The 25,888-nt window shown below is 40.5% G+C and overlaps 1 protein-coding gene across 4 annotated transcripts in view; it reads right to left on the bottom strand.

The window, feature by feature from the left end:
* The window catches only part of OCA2 (OCA2 melanosomal transmembrane protein), a 343,267-nt gene that overhangs the window by 259,495 nt on the left and 57,884 nt on the right, over positions 1-25,888 (bottom strand). For all 4 annotated transcript variants that reach the window (XR_011254446.1, XR_011254445.1, XM_069576815.1 and 1 more), the window contains exons 3-5: positions 8,364-8,462; positions 5,751-5,939; positions 1,619-1,676 (exon numbers count right to left, since the gene is read on the bottom strand). Coding sequence is in view for 2 of the 4 variants with exons in the window: in XM_069576815.1 (XP_069432916.1) it covers positions 1,619-1,676; positions 5,751-5,939; positions 8,364-8,462 (346 nt within the window). In the remaining 2 variants the exon portion in view is untranslated. The remainder of the gene's footprint in view (positions 1-1,618; positions 1,677-5,750; positions 5,940-8,363; positions 8,463-25,888) is intronic.

Genomic DNA, 25,888 nt, shown 5'->3' on the forward strand with positions numbered 1-25,888 from the left:
CTTATACACACTCAGAAACTAATGATAAGATAACAGATTACAGAGGTTCAAAACAAATTCCTCAAATTTTGCTTTGGTTGTGTCCACAAAACACCAAAATTTCAATTACCAGAAGAGTGAAGACCAGACACAGAGCTCAGCTGAGCTCACAGGGATCAGGGGAGACTTGGCCCAACCATACCTCCCAGTATACCCTTGAAAATTCCAGTACACCCACTCACCAGACTGTGCTAAGCAACTGGGTCTTCAGAAACACACAATTGTTTGAATAGGAAGTAGAAAGGCAAATTGGTAACAAAAAAAGTAAACTCGAAGTTTTCAGTTCATTGTAATTGTCTTTAGCCTAGATTTCCTTTCTACAGACCCCTCCTCTCCCCACTTGTGGGTTATTAAAGTGTTGCCTGTATTCAATTCAATTCAGTCAATATTGACTTCATGCACGCTTGCTGTCTGAGATGCAACGTTGTTCTCTACACGTCACACTGAGAAGAGTCTTGTCATGCACTATCCTGCACATGCATAGAACCCCAGTCCTCGTGTCCACACACACAGATAATGAAGACCATGTATTTACAACTACACATGGTCACACACACACAGCTTCCAATCACAAAGGGCACCCAGCACAGCTGTCACCACAAGCTGCCTGCTGAGAAGAGCCATAACCACACCAGTCCTGGAGTCCACAGGGCACGGGTATGGAAACACTACTCACTCATCCCTTCCTTGCTCACAGTCTCATACCCTGTCACATACTGGGGTCTCTCAAAAATGGCCCACACAAAGTATCCTATGCCAATGCTAAAATTAGATAATAATTATTAACTGCAAAAATAACTCCCTAGGCACACACACAAGCTCAGAATGGCCACAGACCACAAAAGACCTACTTGTCCCACAGAGGACTGCACACACACAAACACACAGGCAGACATGGATCCTCACATTCACATGCACACACACAGATTCGGTCGGGGGAGGCTCATAGTTGTTCATTCAGCAAATGTATTTTAAGCGCCTATAATGTGATCTTGGCTAGGGCCATATCAAGCCACATACCACACAAATGCTGGCAAGGACACTCATGACACCTCAAGCGAGAGGAGCACTCGGGTTGCCCCCAGGGTTCTAACTCTGCAACCATCCCTGGGGATATAGGGCAAGTAAAATCAGAGCAGTCTCCAGGGAAGAGGCAGACACAGAACTTCACTCTCTCCCAAACAGCTGGGCGCCACTCCAAATGAGCACTGAGACATTCCTAGGGGCAACAATGATTGCTGGACAAGTCCCAACACAAATAAAGAGTGCTTATTGCATGTGGTTGAAAAGAGAATTTGGCAAGCCACTTAAGATAGGGATTAAGACCCCAGGGCAAGCTGCCCTGTACAGACCACAGCCAGATTCTCATGATTTCCACTGTACAAAGTGGGACAAAAGTAGAGGAACATTGCTAGGGGCAGGACTCCCTAGCCACCTCGACTGCCATCTCACATTTGCTCAGCATCTCCTCCTAAGAAATGTGTGCGTGTCCCACACCTCAGGCACCCTGCTACCCAGCCCGAAGCACCCAGGGACTCTGCTAAACAGACAGCAAGGCTCAGCATGCCATGGTACTCACAGAGCACAGCACCACAAAGACAAATAAGCCTGCGACTTTTAGCCACCGTACACAGCACCTGCAAGAGAAAAGACAGGTCCCAGATAACGCTGATGGCAGTCCTATTTGCATGCACCCACAAAGGTCAAACCTCAGATGTCTGCTGAAGCCTGGGGTAATGTCCAACTAAAAGAATTCCACATAGAATTCTTTGAGAATTCTTTCTATAACATGATATGAAGGAGGATACTGCTGAGAACATCACTGACCTGTTGTAAACATACAGCTTCATGAGAAGCAGTTTAGAGGAGGTTACAGGAGGAAACAAAGTTAAACCTGAATGTCTGAACACATCTTCTTGTCAAAGATGCTGAAGTTCAAGATTTGGGCCTCTTCACTAGCTTTTTTTTTTTTTTAATAGTATTCTAAAATTTAGTTAAGAATCAATCCACTATTTTACAATAAAAGTTGCAATGATGGTTGTATTTTTCCTAAAGCAGAGAATTATTAGTCAATTATAACTTTAAAGGCTCTGGTTTTCTGGAAACAAGCTTTATCTTGGCTCTCAGATTCATATTTATCAATTATTTTCCCTTAAGTTTTCTGGAAGGTAAGAATATGGATTTGATCATTGAATAAACATTGACTGAGACATAACCAAACAATTCAAGAAAGAATTTGCAGTGTTGTAACTGGTTGTACCAGCAGAATCCTTTAAGAATTCCTTAAGAGATAATTTAACAGACAATCCAGCCCTCTCTGGACCCCTGATAGTCATCATTACACACTTCTTAATTGGGACCCTCAGGCCTTTGGGCAAATATGGTCCTGGCAGCCACTCCAGGCTTATCTCTGCTCCTTTCACTTCCTCAGAGCCCACCAGACCCCATCTCCTGAAGATATTATCACTGTCCAGTTGGAGGGTGCTTTCCCTTGGTTGCTTCCCCAGGGCAGGCACTGGGGTATTTGTGCTCAGCCCCTGCCAAAGATAGGGTGCTGGTATACAGCCTGTGTTTGACATATGTTTGTAGAATGAAAGAAGAAAGTCTATATTGGGACATCTTTTTCAAAATCTTTCTGATCCTTTCAAACTGGCAAAAGCTTGTTCTGCATTCTTTTAGATTTAATGAATCTGATGAATAATCATATCATACTTCCAAATTATGATCAATAGTTCCTATTCAAACGGGAATAAAAAATATTTCTTTTTAAAGCATGAAGCATTAATTGAACTATCCTAAACACAAATGTCTTTCTACATAACTGACATATACAGCAGAGCTGACCATCCAAAATAGCTTTTACAAGTTTCAACAATAATGTATAGTACTTTCTAGACATGTTAAAAAGAATGTCACTAAATCTTTAGTTCAGTGGAAAGTTTGAGGCAACTACTCTATGAATCATAGAAGATAAAACAACTACTGAACATAAAGGCTTAAATGTACTGATCTTATTTTCCATGCCACAGGATATTTGAAGAACCTCGCATCCTCTGGAGTTGTGAGCCAGCATGCTGGAGAAGGGTGTAAACAGTATCAGGGCTTACCATCATGGTGAACAACGGGGACCAGGAGCCTGTTCACATGCTTTCATATAATTCAAATGATTTTAAAGCAGATTAAACTGGCTGAATATTTACCACACCTATAGCTAAGACCAGTCATGGTAAAGAAACTACACATGGCTAGAAGTGAAACCGTTAGGTGTCTTTTCAGGGGCTCCAAAGAGCTCCTGGTCCTTTATGTCTCAGTGCAGAAAGAATTCAGCGAGAGATAAAGTAATAGATTGAAGCGATTTATTGGAATAGGACATTTGTGAGGCTTATAAGTGAGTGAGTAAGGCAGTGTCACACCCTGAAAACTCAGTGGGCCACAGTTTTATAATCAAAGATAAAGTGGGGAAGGGGAGAAAACATCTTTGTCTTTCTTGAGTAAATGTCAAGCTTCCACCATCCTCCTCCAGGTTGAGCAGGGGAGTTTTTCTTTTCCCTATATGATCAAGCTAAGTTCACAAATTATTACTTTTTTATGTGTGCAGAGAACATGTTATTGAACTCACTAGGCAGGATGGTGTCTCATGCCACCATTGTTTTATTGTTTTGAGGCATGTCTTGTGTTTCTTTTTTTTTTTTTTTAGTTTTTTATTTTTTAAATTTTAAAATCTTTAATTCTTACATGCATTCCCAAACATGAACCCCTCTCCCACCTCCCTCCCCATAATTGCATGGTTTGTTGCTAAAAAGGTCTGCTAGGTTTTGGTTTTGTGGTTAAGCAAACATGCTTTCTTGAGTAATCATTAAAGTACAAGAGTCTCTCACATTTTTTCCACTATTAAACACTATAATACTGTCAATACTTAAATTCCCCAAGTGGGATTTAATTACCTACATTGTCCCTTCACTCTATCCCTATCAGGAGGCATGGTCGAAAATACATCTCTATGGTCAAGCACTGGTGGGAGACCTGGGGTCACATTCCTGCCCCTACCCCTCTGCTTCTCTCAAAAACCTGCATGAAAGTGAAAGTGAAAGACACTCAGTCATGTTTGACTCTTTGTGACCCCATGGACTATACAGTCCATGGAATTCTCCAGGCAAGAAGGGTATCTTCCCAACCCAGGGATCAAACCCAGGTCTCCCACATTGCGGGTGGATTCTTTACCAACTGAGCCACAAGGGAAGCCCATGCATGACCTCAAGCAAAATCCTTACTCTCTCCGAGGTACCTTCCTTTATCTACCTCTCAGGATTGCCTGTAACATCAACAGGACAACTGAGAGTGGGCCTCTCTGGCTAAAGACAGATACACTTTGCGATGCAAGCAGGTACACTTCTAATCAGCCCTTCAAACAGCTTCAGAAAAGATGGGCCCCCTTACGTAGAGAAATAATAACACTAATATTTGACAGCTTCATGGTGTCCTCTCACCTATCCATGGGGTTTTGCATAGATCATCTTAGTGGAAGCCATAGAAGGCTGTGGAGCAAAGGGAATGCCAAGCAATAAGGAGATAGTTGCATAGACACGCCTGGCCCCTGCTGGTTCCTCAGCTACCTTTGAGCAGATACAGAATGGGGACCTTGGTGGTTCTGATCCACAAGCCTTATTCTGTCTCTAAAAACGCCACTTTCAAACACACGGATTTCAATAGAACACTTCTCTCAAGTGAATGCTCATGCAGAAGCCCCAGCACACAAAGCAAGGAAAGCACCCCTCCTCTGACCCCTGCGGGTGGTCCTGCAAAATGCCCTCACATCCCCCATGCATGTGCGCACTGTGCCCTCCTACATATGCATGGAGGGCTTGGCCTCTCTCAGACCCACCCAATTCCTTGCCCCTTGTGAGGAAATTAACAAGATGGCACCAGTCTCTCGTCCCATGCTCTCACACCCTCTCCCCCCATGTTCTGTAAACAATGGCTTTGCATGGGTATGTAACAGCTGAGATCACTTAGAGCACTGCACATACACCTCACGTGGTACTCGCTTGGCTACGGGCTACTTTTGTTCTGGAAATATATATAAGCTTCACCTGGAAAAGCCCTGAAAGGTTGTGTGCAGTTATGTTATGTCTGCTGCTATGGCTGCTGTGCCAGCCAGGAGACGCCTTTCCTACAGCTCTTCACATTTTCTTCCAGCCTCTTAGCTCGTGCCTTGCCTACTATGGGTTCAGTTTACAGTACACAGTGAGATTCAGCAAGACAATTGGTGTCACAAACAGGATCAGGGAGATACCCCTAAAAACACTCTGCTGCATGTGCAGAAACTTTAGTCACTGATTATAAATGATAATATCAGCTTCTAGAACACCACAGGGACTATTCTCATCTGCAAACCCTCATGTACGTGAAGACCCCAGCCACACAGCAGAAAGGAGTATGGGATGTTAGTCATTAAGGTCTGTAATTAGGTTTTCCTGCATTCTTAAAAGCTCCATGCTGGTTCAAATGTGCCCTTATCTGTCTTCCAAGGCCTGAAGGAAAAGCAGACTACTTTCCAGGAAAGTACCACTTAGCCTTCTTCCTCACCTCCACCCTGTCCTTGGGAAGGATGTCCTGAGGGCAAGACCCACTTCCCTGTCCCAGCCCAGTCCCAGGGCATGCGCTGTGTGACCACCACCCCATGCCAGTGGTGGTGCTCCAAGTCATCATACCTCAGCTTGGCAAGATGGAACCTGATGTGAGCACTGTCCAGAAGCTCCCCCTTCTCTAAGGAGGCAGATTCAGAGGAACCTGCCAATTCTCTGCTTAGCAGGGATCTTCCATCCCACTCAGTTGAGCTGTCCTCCCAAGATTCTTCACCAGTAATGAACTCTGGGTGGCAAACGGGCGTGCACCATGACCTGGAAATTGAGGCTTTGTGGTTATTTTCACAGCAACAGTAGCATCTCCAAAACAGTTCATCTCAAAGGTGAGCCTAAAATGTGAAATCAACCCTGGTTTTTAAAAGGGCCATAAACACTGTAATACTGTCAAACTGGTGGGAATAGATCTTTCTTGACATCACAGACCCTTGACTTCAGGGAAATCTTCTGGGGTCACACAATCTTCAAAATAAACTGTGGCCCTTCAAGAAACATCAGCCTGTTCTGATTTTGGAATTTTCCAGTAAACCTTTTTCTGGCTCAGACCACCCCTAGTACATTTCAGTTTTTGCTTCCTCTTTGACTGTGCTGGAGTTCTCAACACCTGGTTCTGTTATACTCATCCTGAAGCACAATGAGTGAGGTAAGCCTTCCCTCCTCTGTACTAGGCATCTTTCTGTAATGGAGCTGTAGAGAAGATTGTCTGTTGTTTTCCTGCCCAACATCTACACGAGCAGAAATGAGGAACATCAGTGCTGGATTAGATGGACCCAAGAACAAGACCTCTATCTAGAAGGACGGATCAAGGGGGATCATACATGTGGATGCATTGTTTACTTTTATTGAATCCTTGAGTTTCTGAACAACACCTTCAGTACACATTCTCAGTTAGCACTTGTCTCTAGTAAGGCTGCTTCAAAGCTCAGAATTCCCCTGTATTGCATGGAATACTTGTGGGATGGCAATATTGACACAATAGCCACAATCTATTATGTTATGCCCCTCAAACCCAGTTAGCTCAATTGGGCATTGTGATTCTCCTTAACCCTTATCACTGTTTTAGGACTTGTTCACAAAAAAAAAAAAAAAAAGTTTTATTCCTAAGGAGAAGCTCGAAGATGTAAACTAGGCTGTGTGAAACCTATATGTAATATCCATATTCTGCTTCTGTGATGTGAGACAGGGCTCAGCATCCCAAGGCCTCTGTCTTCCAAACCCAGGATAAAAGCTTTCATGTTCTTGAGTTCTTGGTTTTCTAGAGAATCATGAGTTGAAAATGTCTCAGGCCTTAACAGTTTACCAGGTAATTCAAAGGAAAGCATTAAAGGGAATAGATGGGTGAAGTGTTCGTTTTCAAAGTTACTCATTAGGAGAGATGAGAGTTGTTATCTCCCCGGTGGCAGAGGCCTTGTTAGGTGCTGGGATGGGATGAAAAGGACTCAGGCTGGCAGGCATAATCACGGATAACACTCGGACAAGTTCCAAAGACATGAATTTGGTGTTTGAGAGCAAAGGAGAAGGAGCATTGACTCTTGAATGAGCTGTGGAGGAACCAAAGTTTTACAAAGGAGGTGACATTTGAGCCCCCTTAAACTTGAGTGGGCCTGACCTGGAGAACCAAGGAGGAGAGGAGTTCCCTCTCGTAAAATGGACTCAGTGGGAACTTTTTCAAGGAAACACAACTTGTCATCAAGAGTTTCCTGGAAGAAGCCAGATTGGCTCTGCATTGGAAGGTGACAGTCAAGATTCCTACACCCTATCAAGTTCCCATGAACTTGAGTCTTTGGACGGTGAGACCAGGAACCCACATGGCATAAGAGCACCCTCAAATTCTGATGCACCCTAAATGGTGAAGGCCCCCAAACGGTTACAGACAGAGCTAGGGAGAAGGTGGGAAGTTCCTCAGAGGCTGTGGGAGGGAGGCTGAGTGCAAGGGTCAGTGGGCAGGAAAAGAAGGTCCAGGACAATGTCCCAAGATTATAATGTGTGAGCAATCAGAGAACACCAACAAGGTGACTCAGGTTTCTGGAAGTTTGCCTGCTGAAGGAAGAGGAGATGAATTGGAGGACTGAGTTAAGGTTCTTCACCCTAAGGGAGACAGTCTGTAACTCATCCTACAGAGCATCTCTGCTTATTGGTTTCAGAAACAGGCAGGTTTATCCTCAAAAGGAACTTATAAGAAGTAGAGATTTCTTTCAAATCATGCATTTTCAACTTAATAATTATTGACATTTGAGTTAGATAATTCTTTATTGTGGGGAGGTGTTCTGTGCATTGCAGCATTTAGCAGCATTTCTGCCCTCTACCTAAATGCTAGTAGTACTGCTTCCCCATTTGTGACAACAGAAATATCTCCTGACAGCACCAACCTCAGCCCCAGTTGAGAAGCCCTGACCTCTCAAGACAGCCTGTCAGAGCTAAGTGCATGGATGAGTGTGCACATATGCTATACACTCATGGCAGTGTTATGCTCAAGGTTATTTGGAAATTCATAAGGCACAGAATACAACTACTAGAATCATGAACACACATTGAATTGACAAGGATCTAGCAGAGACCAAACATGTCAGGTAAAAACTCATTCTATTCTCCAGCATGAGTGTAATCAGCATAAGGGTAATGCTCAGAGATTTCTTAATTTTATAAGAAAGAAAGAAAAGAAAAGAAAAGAAAAAACCTCACCCTTTTTCTTGTGAGAAATTCCTCAGCAAAGGAGTGTTTTCTGTAAAGCAGGGGTCTTTAGACCTGGAGCCGAAGACTTGGGAGAGAGGAGGGTGAGACCTGAAAGACACAGTGAAGGAAGGGATCATTAACAAAAACTGAAGGATGTGTTCACTGGTGGTTACAGCTAGATCCAAGAATGTGCCCCGAGAATCAGTGGCAAACTTCACATGTTATATCTGAATTGTAAAAAGTTGGAATTTAAGATAATTAGAGACAATTTTCCACCCCAGGCTAAACCACACTAGAAATACAAACAGAAATGCACACAGACTAGATGCTGTGGGGCCAATACTTTCAGGCTCCGTTCAGTGTTATAATAGAGTCCAGTCATGCTTGCCATTCGGTGCAGTTTTTCCTCACAAAAGCCATGTTGCCAAGGGCTCCCAGCGCATTTGCCAAAACTGCTTACCCAAGTTGACCAGCTCTGCCAGAGTATATGGTCGACATGTCATGAATCAGTCACACTGGGGGCCCCTAGAGGATGAGCCCCTGGACCACAGCAGTGTGCATATACATGAGCTCCACCTAGAAAGCAGTAACATACTAGTGCTGCATCATGGCTGTGTCCATTAACTCAGGCACAAGAGGAGAGAATATAGCATGTCTCCTGCTACGGCTGCTGCACCAGCCATGCGAGAATACTGCTGTGCTTCACTTTCTGCTACATAATGGGTCTCACTGCCAAGCAGGGATCCAAGGTCTCATAACGTTCATCATCTCTGTCACTTACTGCCACTCTGTCAGAAATGCTGGGTTCTTCAGAGCCAGGGGGTTCTTGCTGTAGTGCCAATATACATTGCTCTAGTTCTTACAAGTGTCTTTGCACATTGAGCACTGGCGCAGCATCACATAGGGCACAATTCATATTCGCCTTCAGGACCGTCAGGAAAATCCACCCCAAGGTGCCAGTGATGGTCCAGCAAATGGGAGTTCAACCATATACTCAGGCAGAGTTGGTCGATTTGAGTAAACAATTTTGGCAAATGCACCGGGAACACTTGGCAACATGACTTTTGTGACTTTGGGACACAGGGATGGGCCCAGCATCTGTGGGGATTTTGTGGGTCCTTATTGAGAGAAGTAGAGGGACAGCATGCAAGATGCCACTTTGAAAGTCAAAAGACTCCCAAAGGAGGCCCGAGCTGGCAGGAGTCCCATCCAGTTTATGAGGATGCAAAAGTACAGAGGTACACTGTAAAGGCTGTGTCTTATGTAGAAGAGTATACAGTCAAGGCTGTCTCCTGCGATGGAGGTTTAGTGGAACAGTATACTATAAAGGCTGTGTCCTGTCATGTAGGGTTAGGAGAACAGTGTGCAATAAAGGCTGTGTGCTGTGATGTAGGTTTAGTAGATCAGTGTACTGTAGAGGCTGTGTGCTGTGCTCTATGTTTAGTAGAAGAGTGTACTGTACAGTCTGTATCCTGTGATGTAGGTTGGTAGAACAGTGTACTGTAAAGGCTGTGTGTTGTCATGTAGGTTTAGTAGAACAGTGTTCTGTCAAGGCTGTGTCCTGTGTTGTAGGTTTAGATATTGTACTGTAAAGGCTGTTTAGATATTGTCCTGTGATATAGGTTTAGGAGAACAGTGTACTATAAAGCCTGTGTCCTGTATTGTAGGTTTAGTACAACAGTGTACTGTAAAGGCTGTGTCCTGTGATGTAGGCTTACTAGAACAGTGTACTGTACATGTCCTGTGATACAGGTTTAGTAGAACAGTGAACTGTAACATCTGTGTCCTGTGATGTAGGTTTAATGGAACAGTTTACTGTAATGGCTGTGTCCTGTGATATAGGTTTAGTAGAACAATATACGATAAGGGTTGTGTGCTGTGATGGAGGTTTGTACAACAGTGTACTATAACAGCTGTTAGATGTGAAGTAGGTTTAGTAGAACACTGTGCTGTAATCGCTGTGTCCTGTAAGGTAGGTTTACTACAACAGTGTACCGTAACAGCTGCGACCTGTGATAGGTTTAATAGAACAGTGTACAGTACAGGCTGTGTGTTGTGATGTAAGTTTAGTAGAACCCTGTGCTGTACAGGCTATGTCTTGTGATGTAGGTTTAGTAGAATAGTGTACCATTAACCACTGTGTCCTGTCATGCAGATTTAGTAGAACAGTGTACTGTAAGGACTGTGTACTGTGATGTAGGTTTTGTACAACAGTGTACTGTAACAGCTGTGTGATGTGAAGTAGGTTTAGTAGAACACTGTGCTCTAACCCATGTGTCCTGTGAGTTAGGTTTAGTAGAACAGTGTACTGTAATGGCTGTGTCCTGTGATATAGGTTTAGTAGAACAGTGTACTGTACAGGCTGTGTGCTGTGATGTAGGTTTAATATAACCCTGTGCTATACTGGCTATGTCTTATGATGTAGGTTTAGTAGAACAATGTATCGTAACCACTGTGTCCTGTGATGTAGGTTTAGTAGAACAGTGTACTGTAAAGGCTGTCTCCTATGATGTAGGTTTAGTACAACTGTGTACTGCAATGGCTGTGTCTAGTGATGTAGGTTTAGTAGAACAGTGCACCGTAACAGCTGTGTCCTGTGATGTAGGTTTCCTAGAACAGTGTACTGCAATGGCTGTGTTCAGTGATGTGATTTAGTAGAACAGTGTAGTGTAAAGGCTGTGTCCTGTGATGTAGGTTTCCTAGAACACTGTGCTATAACCATTGTTTCCTGTGATTTAGTAGAACAATGTACTGCAAAGGCTGTGTCCTGTGATGTAGGTTTAGTAGAACAGTTTACTGTAATGGCTGTGTCCTGTGATATAGGTTTAGTAGAACAGTGTACTGTAAAGGCTGTGTCTTGTGATGTAGGTTTAGTAGAACAATGTGCTGTAAAGGCTGTGTCCTATTATGTAAGTTTAGCAGAACAGAGTACTGTACAGGTTGTGTGCTGTGATTTAGGTTTTGTAGAACACTGTGCTGTACAAGTTGTGTCCTATGATGTAGGTTATTAGAACAGCGTGCTGTAAAGGCTTTGTCCTATGATGTAGGTTTAGTAGAGCCATGTACTGTGAAGGCTGTGTGCTGTGATGTAGGTTTAGTAAACACTGTGCTGTAAAGGCTGTGTCCTGTTATGTAGGTTTAGTAGAATAGTGTACTGTAAAGGCTGTGTCCTGTGATGTAGGTTTCCTAGAACACTGTGCTATAACCATTGTTTCCTGTGATTTAGGTTTAGTAGAACAATGTACTGTAAATGCTGTGTCCTGTGATGTAGATTTAGTAGTACAATGTATTGTAAAGACTGTGTGCTGTGATGTAGGTTTTGTACAACAGTGTACTGTAATGGCTGTGTGATGTGAAGTAGGTTTAGTAGAACACTGTGCTCTAACCGCTATGTCCTGTGAGTTAAGTTTAGTAGAACAGTGTACTGTAAAGGCCGTGTGCTGTGATGTAGGTTTAGTAGAACAGTGTATTGTAAAGACTGTGTCCTGTGATGTAGGTTTAGTAGAACAGTTTACTGTAATGGTGGTGTCCTGTCACATAGGTTTAGTAAAACAGTGTACCTTATAGGCTGTGTGCTGTAGGTTTAGTAGAAACCCTGTGCTGTACAGACTATGTCTTGTGATGTAGGTTTTGTAGAACAGCATACCATAACCACTGTGTCCTGTGATGTAGGTTTAGTAGAACAGTGTATTGTAAAGGCTGTGTCCTGTGATATAGGTTTCGTAGAACAATGTACTGTAAAAGCTGTGTGCTGTGATGTAGCTTTAGTAGAACACTGTGCTGTAAAGGCTTTGTCCTGTGATGTAGGGTTAGGAGAACAGTGTGCTGTAAAGGCTGTGTGCTGTTATGTATGTTTAATAGATCAGTGTACTGTACAGGCTGTGTCCTGTGATGTAGGCTTAGTAGAACAGTGTGTGTAAACGCTGTGTGCTGTGATGTAGGTTTAGTAAAACATTGTACTGTAAAGTCTGTGTCTTATGTAGAACAGTGTACTGTAAAGGCTGTGTCCTGTGATGAAGGTTTAGTAGAACAGTCTGCTGTCAATGCTGTGTCCTGTGATATAGGTTTAGTAGGACTGTGTACTGTAAAAGCTGTGTGCTGTGATGTGCTACTACCCTCTGATTCTCTTGCAGATTTATAACAGTGTGAAAGTATTTGGAATCTTTGGGTGGGCTGTGAATGCCACAAAAATCTCCTCCTTGAAGCAGTTGGCATGGCACCTGTAGGGGGTTTTATGGGCCCTTAATAAAATTCTTCAGGAGTGGACTTGCCCCTGTAGAGGCTTTCCTGCAATTTCACAAGGAAAGATGGTGGACTGGACCTGGCCATGTAAAATAAAGGTGCTCCACATGTGGTGACTGGCTTTTCTAGCCTCATGAGGGCAAGGACGTCAACATAAGTTCCAGGTGATACCTGGCATTGTGTTTTGTTTTGTATTGGGGGTGTAACTGATTGTTGTAGTTACTGCAGTAGCAAGATGTAAATCCAAGGGTCAGTGTTACTTGCCAAGGGAACATCACAGAAGATGGACTGCACACCGAACGTGAGGTGAGAGCAAATTGGCCAAGATGGCTTGTTCAGGCTTTCACCCCATGTTTTGTAAATAGTGACTATGCTGACTCATTGGAAAAGACCCTGATGCTGGGAAAAATTGAGGGCAGGAGGCGAAGGGGACAACAGAGGATGAGATGGTTGGATGGCATCACTGACTCGATGGACATGGGTTTGGGTGGACTCCAGGAGCTGGTGATGGACAGGGAAGCCTGGCATGCTGCAGTTCATGGGGTCACAAAGAGTTAGACACCACTGAGAGACTGAAGTGAACTGACTATGTAACAGTTGAGATCGTTTATGTACCTCACATCACGAGGTACTCACTTGGTCACAGGTTGTGTGTGGTAGACATATACATGAGCTCAATCTCTGGGTCAAGAAGACTCCCTAGAGTAGGAAATGGCAACCCACTCCAGTATTCTTGCCTGGAAAATTTCAAGGACAGAGGAGCCTGGTGAGTTATAGTCCATAAGGTTGCAAAGAGTTGGACATAATTGAGCATGCACACACTTCACATGCACATAACAGAGAGCTAGCACCAGCTCTGATAAACTCTAGACTCTGTAGCCAGAGACTGCAGGATTCAGCGTGTACCACCAGTGGACTGACACCAACTCAGGGACCCCCAGGGTCCTAGAACCAAAGATTCCAGCACCCTGGTCTACCCACTAGCAGTCCAGCACTAGCCCTGGGACTCCCTAGACATAAGTGCCACCCACCAGCAAAATAACACTAGCTCCACTAGCCCCACTAGCCCAGACCAGGCATCAAAGATCCAGGATCTTTGATCTTTTTAAAAGGAGAAGTTAGTCTTTCTTGTTTCACAAATAAACTGGCTAAATTGATTGCTTTTTGATGATTAGTTAAAGAGACCAAATCCCATATCTTCATCCAAATACTCCAACTATTTCTTTGCTTCAGCTCTGTGGCTTTGGCAGCAGCAGAAGCAGCAGTGGTTGCAGCACTAGCCCTGTGACACTTTGGAGCTCTTCAGTCATCTACCTTGTGACCCAGCCACACCCATCAACTGCCAGGCAGGGCCTGGCAATCAGCAGACCAGAGGCCAATCACAACTACCAGACCAACCACAGTACTGATCTCATCACAACAGAAGGACCCACACAGCCCACACCGGGAGCATCCCTAGTGCATTTGGCTCTGGAGACCAGAAAGAGTAGACTTCTGGGACACATAAGCATATCTCCTACATAAAGCTACTTCTCTAAGATACAAAAGTATAAGCATTCTACTAAATGTTTTGAAATAAAAATACAGAATTAAGAAAAATGAATAACAGAGGAACATATTCCAAAATGATGGAACAAGATAAAACACCAGAAGAACCAAGAAAAGTGGAGATAACCAATCTACCTAATATAGTTTCCATGAAAATGACCATAATCATGCTCAACAAATTTAGAAGAATGGATGAACAGAGTGAGAATTTTAAGAAAAACAGAAATTATTTAAAAAATCAAACAGAATTGAAGGATAACTTAAACAAAAATACATCAAAAGACATTTTGCAGTATATTAGGTGATACAGAGGGGCAGATCAGTGAACTGAAAGAGTAGTGAGAATTATGCAAGCTGAATAGAAAAAAGAAAAAAGAATTATTAAAATGGAGAGACTTCTGGGACAGCATCATCATACTAACATTCACATTAAAGGATTCAAAGAAGAAGGAGAGAGAAAGTGGCAGAGAACTTATTTGAAGACATAGTAATTGAAAACATTTCTAACCTGGAAAAGGAAACAGACATTCAAGTCCAAGAAGCACAGAAAGTTCCAAGTAGGATCAACCCAAAGAGTCCACATCAAGACACATTGTAATTAAAATGACAAAAATTAAAGATGAGTAAAGAATATTAAAAATAGCAAAGGAGAGGCGGTCGTAAGATGACAGAGGAATAGGACGGGGAGACCACTTTCTCCCCCACAAAGTCATCAAAAGAACATTTAAACTCTGAGTAAATTCCACAAAACAACTTCTGAATGCTGGCAGAGGACATCAGGGATCCAGAAAAGTGAACCATTGTTTTCAAAAAGAGGGAGGAAAAAATATAAAAGACAAAAAAAAAAGAGAGAGAGAGAGAGAGACAAAAGAGGTAGGGCCGGAGCTCCATCCTGGGAAGGAAGTCTTAAAAATAGAGAAGTTTCCAAACATCAGGAAACACTGTCACTGCTGAGTCTGTGGCGAGCCTTGGAAGCACAGAGGGCAACATAACAGGGAGGAAAAATAAATACATAATTAAAACCCACAGACTATGAGCCCAATGGTAACTCCCCCAGTGGAGAAGCAGTGCAGATGCCTGTGGAGGCTGGGCAGGGAGGCGTGGGCTGCATTGCTTAGAGTAAGGATCTGGCCTGAATGCCCCGAGCGGAATCTGAGTGAACTAACCTGGGCTAGCAAACCAGACTGTGGGATAACTACCACGCAAAAAGCCAGCCCTAACCTAAGACACCGCCAGGCCCACGCACAGAACAAAGGACTGAACAGAGATACCTGGCTGCAGACCATGCCCCTCCAGTGACAGGCAGCCAGAGCCGGAAGCAGGCAATCACAGCCCCAGAGAGACATTATCTACAAAACTGCAAGCAGGCCTCTTTGCTAACTAAGACTTCTTGGGGTTCTGGGTGTCAACATCCTCCTGAGAAGGTGCGCCGTTGTACACAGAAAACTGAGCGGCAGGATCGGGGGAGGCTATAAGTCACAGCGACCGCGCTTGCCAAACACCTCATCACCTGAGCTGCTCGGACCTGGGAAGAGCACAAAACGCAGGTCCAACCGAGTCTGTGCCTCTGGGGACTACCAACTGCCTGAACCTGAACGGCTTAGACCTGGGAGGTGCATGCAGCCCAGGGCCGGCCTCCGATGGTTCCCGGTGGAGCAACCTAGAGCCTGAGCAGTGTGGGCAGGGAGGGTACACGTGCTGTGAGCAGTGGCGGGTCCACTGTGGCTGAGGCACTGCGAGCACACACCAGTGTTATTTGTTTGCAGTGTCCCTCCCTCCCCACAGCACGACTGAATAAGTGAGCCTAAAAAATGTGTCCACCACCACCCCCTTTGTGTCAGGGCGGAAATCAGACACTGACGAGACCAGCAAACAGAAGAAGCTAAAACAGAGGGAACTGCTCTGGAAGTGACAGGTGCAATAGATTAAAACCCTGTCGTTAGTACCAACTACATAGGAAGGGCCTATAGATCTTGAGAAATATAAGTTGGACCAAGAAACTATCCGAAAATGAACTGACCCCACAATACCCACAAAAACACCAGACAAAGTCCTAGACATATTTTTACTATTTTTACAATCATTCTTTTTATTAATTTTTTTATTTTCAAGTCCTCTATTATTCCTTTAGTTTTCACTTTTATAAACTACTATTACTTTGCAAAAAAAGACCCTATTTTTTAAAAGCAAACTTTATATGTATATTTACATATATATATTATAATTTTTGTGACTTTTCCTCTCTTTTTTTCTTTTTCTTTAATATTGTATTTATGAAATTCCAAACCCTACTCTAGATTTTTAATCTTTGCTTTTTGGTATTTGTTATCAATTTTGTACCTTTAAGAACCCAATCTTCACTACCCATTTTTACTTGGGAGCAAGATTGAAAACCAGAAGCAGGAGGCTGAAGTCCAAATCCTAAGAACACCAGAACTCCTGTCTCCAGGGAACATTAATTGACAGGAGCTCATCAAACACCTCCATACCTACACTGAAACCAAGCACCACCCAAGGGCCAACAAGTTCCAGAGCAAGACATACCATGTAAATTCTCCAGCAACACAGGAACACAGCCCTGAGGTACAACATACAAGCTGCCCAAAGTTACTCCAAAACCACTGACATCTCATAACTCATTACTGGACACTTCATTGCACTCCAGAGAGAAGAAATCCAGCTCCACCAAACAGAACACTGACACAAGATTCCCTAACCAAGAAACCTTGAGAAGCCACCTGTACAACCCCACCCACAGTGAGGAAACTCCACAATAAAGAGAGCTCCACAAACTGCCAGAATACAGACAGGCCACCCCAAACTCAGCAATATAAACCAGATGAAGAGACAGAGGAATACCCAGCAGGTAAAGGAATAGGATAAATGCCCACCAAACCAAACAAAAGAGGAAGAGATAGGGAATCTACCTGACAAAAAGAATTCCAAATAATGAGAGTGAAAATTGTCCAAAATCTTGAAATCAAAATGGAATCACAGATAAATAGCCTGGAGACAAGGATTGAGAAGATGCAAGAAAGGTTTAACAAGGACTGAGAAGAAATAAAAGAGTCAGTATATAATGAATAATGTAATAAATGAGATCAAAAACACTCTGGATGCAACAAATACTAGAATAACAGAGGCAGAAGATAGGATTAGTGAATTAGAAGATAAAATGGTATGAATAAATGAATCAGAGAGGAGAAAATAAAAACTAATTAAAAGAAATGAGGGCAATCTCAGAGACCTCCAGGACAGTGGTAAACACCCCAACATTTGAATCATAGGAGTCCTAGAAGAAGAAGACAAAAAAAAAAAAAGACCATGAGAAAATACTTGAAGAGATAATAGTTGAAAACTTCCCTAAAATGGGGAAGGAAATAATCACCCAAGTCCAAGAAACCCAGAGAGACCCAAACAGGATAAATCCAAGGCGAAACACTCCAAGACACCTATTAATCAAATTAACAAAGATCAAACACAAAGAACAAATATTAAAAGCAGCAAGGGAAAAACAACAAACAACACACAAGGAGATTCCCATAAAGATAACAGCTGATCTTTCAATAGAAACTCTTCAAGCCAGGAGGGAATGGCAAGACATACTTAAAGTGATGAAAGAAAATAACCTACAGCCCAGATTACTGTACCCAGCAAGGATCTCATTCAAATATGAAGGAGAAATCAAAAGCTTTACAGACAAGCAAAAGCTGAGAGAATTCAGCACCACCAAACCAGCTCTCCAACAAATGCTAAAAGATATTCTCTAGACAGGAAACACAAAAAGGGTGTAAAAACTTGAACCCAAAACAATAAAGTCAATGGCAATGGGATCATACTTATCAATAACTACCTTAAAAGTAAATGGGTTGAATGCCCCAACCAAAAGACAAAGACTGGCTGAATGAATACAAAAACAAGACCCCTATATATGTTGTCTACAAGAGACCCACGTAAAAACAGGGGACACATACAGACTGAAAGTGAGGGGCCAGAAAAATATTTCCCATGCAGAGAGAGACCAAAAGAAAGCAGGAGTAGCAATACTCATATCAGATGAAATAGACTTTAAAACAAAGGCTATGAAAAAAGACAAAGAAGGACACTACATAATGATCAAAGGATCAATCCAAGAAGATATAACAATTATAAATATATATGCACCCAACATAGGAGCACCACAATATGTAAGACAAATGCTAACAAGTACGAAAGGGGAAATTAACAGTAACACAGTAATAGTGGGAGACTTTAATACCCCACTCACACCTTCAGATAGATCAACAAAACAGAAAATTCACAAGGAAACACAAACTTTAAACAATACAATAGACCAGTTAGACCTAATTCATGTCTATAGGACATTTCACCCCAAAACAATGAATTTCACTTTTTTCTCAAGTGCACACGGAACCTTCTCCAGGATAGATCACATCCTGGGCCATAAACCTAGCCTTGGTAAATTCAAAAAAAAAATGAAATCATTCCAAGCATCTTTTCTGACCACAATGCAGTAGGATTAGATCTCAATTACAGGAGAAAAACTACTAACAATTCCAACACATGGAGGCTGAACAACATGCTGCTGAATAACCAACAAATCACAGAGGAAATCAAAATATGCATAGAAACGAATGATAATGAAAACACAACAACCCAAAACCTGTGGGACACCGTAAAAGCAGTGCTAAGGGGAAAGTTCATAGCAATACAGGCATACCTCAAGAAACAACAAAATAGTCAAATAAATGACCTAACTCTACATCTAAAGCAACTAGAAAAGGAAGAAATGAAGAAACCCAGGGTTAGTAGAAGGAAAGAAATCTTAAAAATTAGGGCAGAAATAAATGCAAAAGAAACAAAGGAGGCCATAGCGAAAATCAACAAAGCCAAAAGCTGGTTCTTTGAAAGGATAAATAAAATTGACAAACCATTAGCCAGACTCATCAAGAAACAAAGGGAGAAAAATCTAATCAATAAAGTTAGAAATGAAAATGGAGAGATCACAACAGACAACACAGAAATACAAAGGATCATAAGAAACTACTATCAGTAATTATATGCCAATAAAATGGACAACGTGGAAGAAATGGACAAATTCTTAGAAAAGTACAACTGTCCAAAACTGAACCAGGAAGAAATAGAAAATCTTAACAGACCCATCACAAGCATGGAAATTGAAACAGTAATCAGAAATCTTCCAGCAAACAAAAGCCCAGGCCCACATGGCTTCACAACTGAATTCTACCAAAAATTTCAAGAAGGGCTAACACCTATCCTACTCAAACTCTTCCAGAAAATTGCAGAGGAAGGTAAACTTCCAAACTCATTCTATGAGGCCACCATCACCCTAATACCAAAACCTGACAAAGATGCCACAAAAAAAGAAAACTACAGGCCAATATCACTGATGAACATAGATGCAAAAATCCTTAACAAAATTCTAGTAATCAGAATCCAACAACACATTAAAAAGATCATACACCATGACCAAGTGGGCTTTATCCCAGGGATGCAAGGATTCTTCAATATCCGCAAATCAATCAATGTAATTCACTACATTAACAAACTGAAAAACAAAAGCCATATAATTATCTCAATAGATACAGAGAAGGCCTTTGACAAAATTCAACATCCATTTATGATAAAAAAATTCTCCAGAAAGCAGGAATAGAAGGAACATACCTCAACATAATAAAAGCTATATATGATAAACCTACAGCAAATATTATCCTCAATGGTGAAAACTTGAAAGCATTTCCCCTAAGGTCAGGAACAAGACAAGGGTGCCCACTTTCACCATTACTATTCAACATAGTTTTGGAAGTTTTGGCCACAGCAATCAGAGCAGGAAAAAAAATAAAAGGAAATCAAATTGGAAAAGAAGTAAAACTCTCACTGTTTGCAGATGACATGATCCTCTACATAGAAAACCCTAAAGACTCCACCAGAAAATAACTAGAGCTAATCAATGAATATAGTAAATTTGTAGGATATAAAATCAACACACAGAAATCTCTTGCATTCCTATACACTAATAACGAGAAAATAGAAAGGGAAATTAAGGAAACAATTCCATTCACCATTGCAATGAAAAGAATAAAATACTTAAGACTATATCTACCTAAAGAAATTAAAGACCTATATTTAGAAAACTATAAAACACTGGTGAAAGAAATCAAAGAGTACACTAATAGATGGAGAAATATACCATGTTCATGGATCAGAAGAATTAATATAGTGAAAATGAGTATACTACCCAAAGCAATTTATAGATTCAATGCAATCCCTATCAAGCTACCTGGTATTTTTCACAGAGCTAGAACAAATAATTTCACAATTTGTATGGAAATACAAAAAAACCTCGAATAGTCAAAGCAATCTTGAGAAAGAAGAATGGAACTAGAGGAATCAACTTGCCTGACTTCAGGCTTTACTACAAAGCCACAGTCATCAAGACAGTATGGTACTGGCACAAAGACAGAAACATAGATCAATGGAACAAAATAGAAAGCCCAGAGATAAATCCACGCACCTATGGACATCTTATCTTCGACAAAGGAGCAAGAATATACAATGGATTAAAGACAATCTCTTTAACAAGTGGTGCTGGGAAAACTGGTCAACCACTTTTAAAAGAATGAAGCTAGAACACTTTCTAACACCATACACAAAAATAAACTCAAAATGGATTAAAGACATAAACCTATGACCAGAAACTATAAAACTCTTAAAGGAAAACATAGGCAAAACACTCTCCAACATACATCACAGCAGGATCCTCTATGACCCACCTCCCAGAATATTGGAAATAAAAGCAAAAATAAATAAATGGAATCTAATTAAACTTAAAAGCTTCTGCAAAACAAAGGAAACTATAAGCAAGGTGAAAAGACAGCCTTCTGAATGGGAGAAAATAATAACAAATGAAGCAACTGACAAACAACTAATCTCAAAAATATACAAGCAATTCCTGCAGCTCAATTCCAGAAAAATAAACGACCCAATCAAAAAATTAGCCAAAGAACTCAATAGACATTTCTCCAAAGAAGACATACAAATGGCTAACAAACACATGAAAAGATGCTCAACATCACTCATTATCAGAGAAATGCAAATCAAAACCACAATGAGGTACCATTTCACACCAGTCAGGATGGCTGTGATCCAGAAGTCTACAAGCAATAAATGCTGGAGAGGGTATGGAGAAAAGGGAACCCTCTTACACTGTTGGTGGGAATGCAAACTAGTACAGCCACTATGGAGAACAGTGTGGCGATTCCTTAAAAAACTGGAAATAGAACTGCCTTATGACCCAGCAATCTCACTGCTGGGCATACACACCGAGGAAACCAGAATTGAAAGAGACATGTGTACCCCAATGTTCATCACAGCACTGTTTATAACAGCCAGGACATGGAAGCAACCTAGATGTCCATCTGCAGATGAATGGATAAGAAAGCTGTGGTACATACACACAATGGAGTATTACTCAGCCACTAAAAAGAATACATTTGAATCAGTTCTAATGAAGTGGATGAAACTGGAGCCGATTATACAGAGTGAAGTAAGCCAGAAAGAAAAACACCAATACAGTATACTAATGCATATATGTGTAATTTAGAAAGATGGTAACGATAATGCAGATGAGAGACAGCAAAAGAAATACAGATGTATAGAACAGTCTTTTGGACTCTGTGGGAGAGGGAGAAGGTGGGATGATTTGGGAGAATGACATTGAAACGTGTATAATATTATATATAAAATGAATCACCAGTCCAGGTTCACTGCATGATACTGGATGCTTGGGGCTGCTGCACTAGGACCACCCAGAGGGATGGTATGGGGAGGGAGGAAGGAGGGGGGTTCAGGATGGGGAACACGTGTATAACTGTGGCAGATTCATGTTGATGTACGTCAAAGCCAACACAATATTGTAAAGTAATTAACCTCTGATTAAAATAAATAATTTCTTTTTAAATAGCAAAGGAAAAACAACTAGTAATGTATGAGGAAACTCACACGAGGTCATCAGCTGATTTTTTAGCAGAAGTTATGCAGTCCAAAAGAGAATGACCTGATATATTCAAAGTGATGAAAGTGAAAAACCACAACCAAGAATACTCTACCTGGCAAGGCTTTCATTCAGATCTGATGGAGAGATCAAAAAATTTACAGACAAGCAAAATCTAGAAGAGCTCAGCACCATCAAACCAGCTTTATAATAATTATTTAAGGGACTTCTCTAAACAAAAAAGGAAAGGCCACAACTAGAAATATGAAAATTACTGAAGGATAAATCTCATTGGCAAAGGCAAATACACACAATGTAAGAGATCAACTATTTATAAAGATAGTAATAGTTTAAAAGAAAAAGTAGAAAATCACCAATGTCCACAATAAGTTAAAGGATACACAAAGCTAAAGGATATAAAATATTATGTCAAAATGTAAAAGTTTAGGGGGGAATAAAAGTTCAGTGTTGTTAAAAACATTCAAGCTTAAGAGATTAATAACTTAAAGTAACCATGTATATATAGATAGATTGCTCCATGTAAAACTCAAGTTCTAACGAAAAATCTACAATAGATACACAAAAAAGAGAAAAAACATGAACACCAAAGATAGTCATGAGATCAAAAGTAAAGAGAGTTTTTATAAAAGAAAAGAACAAAAAGAACCACAAAAATGACCCCAAAACAATTATCATAAAAGTGTAATAAGTACATGTCTATCAATAACTACTTAAAAGATAAATGCATTAAATATTCTAATCTAAGAATGTAAAGAGCCTGAATGTATTTTAAAACAACACCCATATATATTCTGCCTACCAGAGACTCATTTCTAAAGACACACACAGACTGAAAGGGAACAGGAAAAAAAGTATCTTATGAAAATGGAAACAAAAAGAAAACCAAGGTAGGAAAACTTAAACAAAATAAACTTTAAAACAAAGAGTTGTCATAAAAGAAAGAATGATATTACATAATGATCAAGGAATTAATCCAAGAAGAAAACGTAGCAATTGTAAATATATATGCATTCAACATCGGTTGCCTAAATACATACATCAAATATTAAAAGATATAAAGGGAGATACTGACAGTAGCACAATACTAGAGAACATTAACACCCCACTTAGATCAATGGACAGACCATCCAGACAGATTATCAATAAGGAAATGCTGGCCTTAAACAACATATTAAACCAAATGGACTTAATAGATATCCATAGGACATTCCATCCCAAAGCACCAGAATATACATTCTTTTCAAGTGTACATGGGACTTTCTCCAGGATAGCTCACATGCTAGGTCACAAAACAATTTCAATACATGTAAGACTGAAATCATCTTTGCCAACCACAACTCTATGAGACTAGAAATCAACTACAAGGAGAAAAAGAACAAAAAACCTGCAAGAAATAAAACACATAGAAACTAACCAATATGTTACTAAATAAGCAATGGATCACTGAAAAAATAAGGAGTAAATAAAAAAATACCTGGAGACAAATGAAAACAGAAACACAACGATCCAATATCCATGAGATGCAGCAAAAGCCATTCTAAGAGTGAAGTTTATAAAGAGAGATGCCTACTTCAGTATAGCAGAAAAGTCCCAAATAAACAATATAAGCTTATGCTTAATGAAACTAGAAAAATATGAACAAAACCCAATGTTAGTAAAAGGAAGGAAATAATAAAGATCAATGCAGAAATAAATGACAAAAACCAAAATAAGCCAATAAAAAGATCAATGAAATTAAGAACTGGTTCTTTGAAAAGATAAACAAAATTGACAAACCTTTAGCCAAACTTATCAAGAAAACAAAGAGAGGGCCAAAGTCAATAAAATCAGAAATGAGAAAAGGAGAAGTGATAGAAATTCAGAAGATCATAAGAGAGTACTACAATGAAATGAACAACCTAGAAGAAGTGGACAAATTCCTATAAGTGTACAATTTCCAAAGACTGAGTGAATAAGAAATATGAACAGATAAATTATCAGTAATGAAACTGATTTAGTAATTTTTTAAAACTCCCAAAAAACAAAAGCCCATGACCAGATGGCTTTGCAGGCTAATTCTACCAAACATTTAAGGGAGCATTAACATCTATCCTCTCAAACTATTCTTTAAAACTGCAGAGGAAGAAAACTTCTGGACTCTTTCTACAAGGCCAACATCACTCTGATACCAAAACTAGGCAATGATAGCTTTTAAAATTAAAATAAGAAAATTACAAGCCAATATCGCTAGTAAACAGAGATACAAAATCCTCAAAAAAAATATTAACAAACCAAATTCAAAAATACATTAACAAAATCATGCATGATAATCAAGTGAGTATCCCAGGAATGCAAGGATGGAAAAATCAATCAAGATTATACATCAAAAAAACAAACTGAAGAATAAAAATTATATGACCACATCGATAGATGCAGGAAAAAGCTTTGGACAAAATTCAACATCTATTCATGATAAAAACTGAACAAAGTGAGTATGGAGGAAACATACATAAACATAGAAAAGGCCATATCTGAAAAGTCCACAGCTAACATCTTTCTCAATGGTAAAAGCTGAGAGCATTACTTCTAACTTCAGGAACAAGACAAGGATGCCCTCTTTAACCTCTATTATTCAACACAATGTTGAAATTCATAGCTACAGCAACCAGGCAAGAAAAAATTTTTAATGCAAATAGAAAATGTAGAAAGAAAACTGTCACTGTAGAAGACATGATACTATAAATAGAAAATCCTAAATATGACATCAAAACTCTACTGGAACTTATCAACGAATTTGATAAAGTGGCAAGATATAAAATTAATATATAGGAATCTGTTCATTTCTATATACTAACAACAAACTATAAAGGTAGAGTGCTGAATAATTTATGCTTCTGAACTGTGGTGGTAGAGAAACTCTTGAGATACCCTTGGACAGCAAGGGGATCAAATCAGTCAATCCTAAAGGAAATCAACACTGAACATTCATTGGAAGGACTGATGCTGAAGCTGAAGCTCCAATACTTTGGCTACCTCATGTGAAGAGCCTACTCATTGGGAAAAATCCTTATGCTGGGAAAGACTGCAGGCAAAAGGAGAAGAGGGTGGAATAAGATGAGATGGTTGGATGGCCATTGATCATCAACTCAATGGATAAGAGTTTGAGCAAACTCAGGGAAATAGTGAAGGACAGGGAAGCCTGGTGTGCTGTAGCCCATGGGGTCACAAAAAGTCAGACACAACTTAGCGACTGAACAATGACCAACAACAAACTATCAGAAAGAGAAAACAAGAAATACCATTTACAATTGCATCAAAAAGAATAAAACATCTAGGAATGACTCTAGCCAAGAAGGTAAAAGACCCACACTTATTAATGAAAGATATTCAAGATGACACAAACAAATGGAAAGATATATTGTGCTTATGGATTGGAAGAATTAATATTGCTAAAATGACCCAAGTATTAATGTTAATACTACCCAAGGCAATCTACAGATTCAATGTAAGACCTATCAAAATGCCAATAGCATTTCCCATAGAATCCCATCTAAAATTTGGATGGAAACATAAAAACCCCTCAATAGCCAAAACAAACTTTAAAAAGAGCAAAACTGGTGTATCACACTTCTTGGCTTCAAACTATACTACAAACCTACAAAAATCAAAACAGCATGGTACTAGCACACACACACACACACACACACACACACACACAAGATACATAGCT

Source organism: Ovis canadensis, chromosome 2, assembly GCF_042477335.2.
Source record: "Ovis canadensis isolate MfBH-ARS-UI-01 breed Bighorn chromosome 2, ARS-UI_OviCan_v2, whole genome shotgun sequence".
NCBI classification, from domain to species: Eukaryota; Metazoa; Chordata; class Mammalia; order Artiodactyla; family Bovidae; genus Ovis; species Ovis canadensis.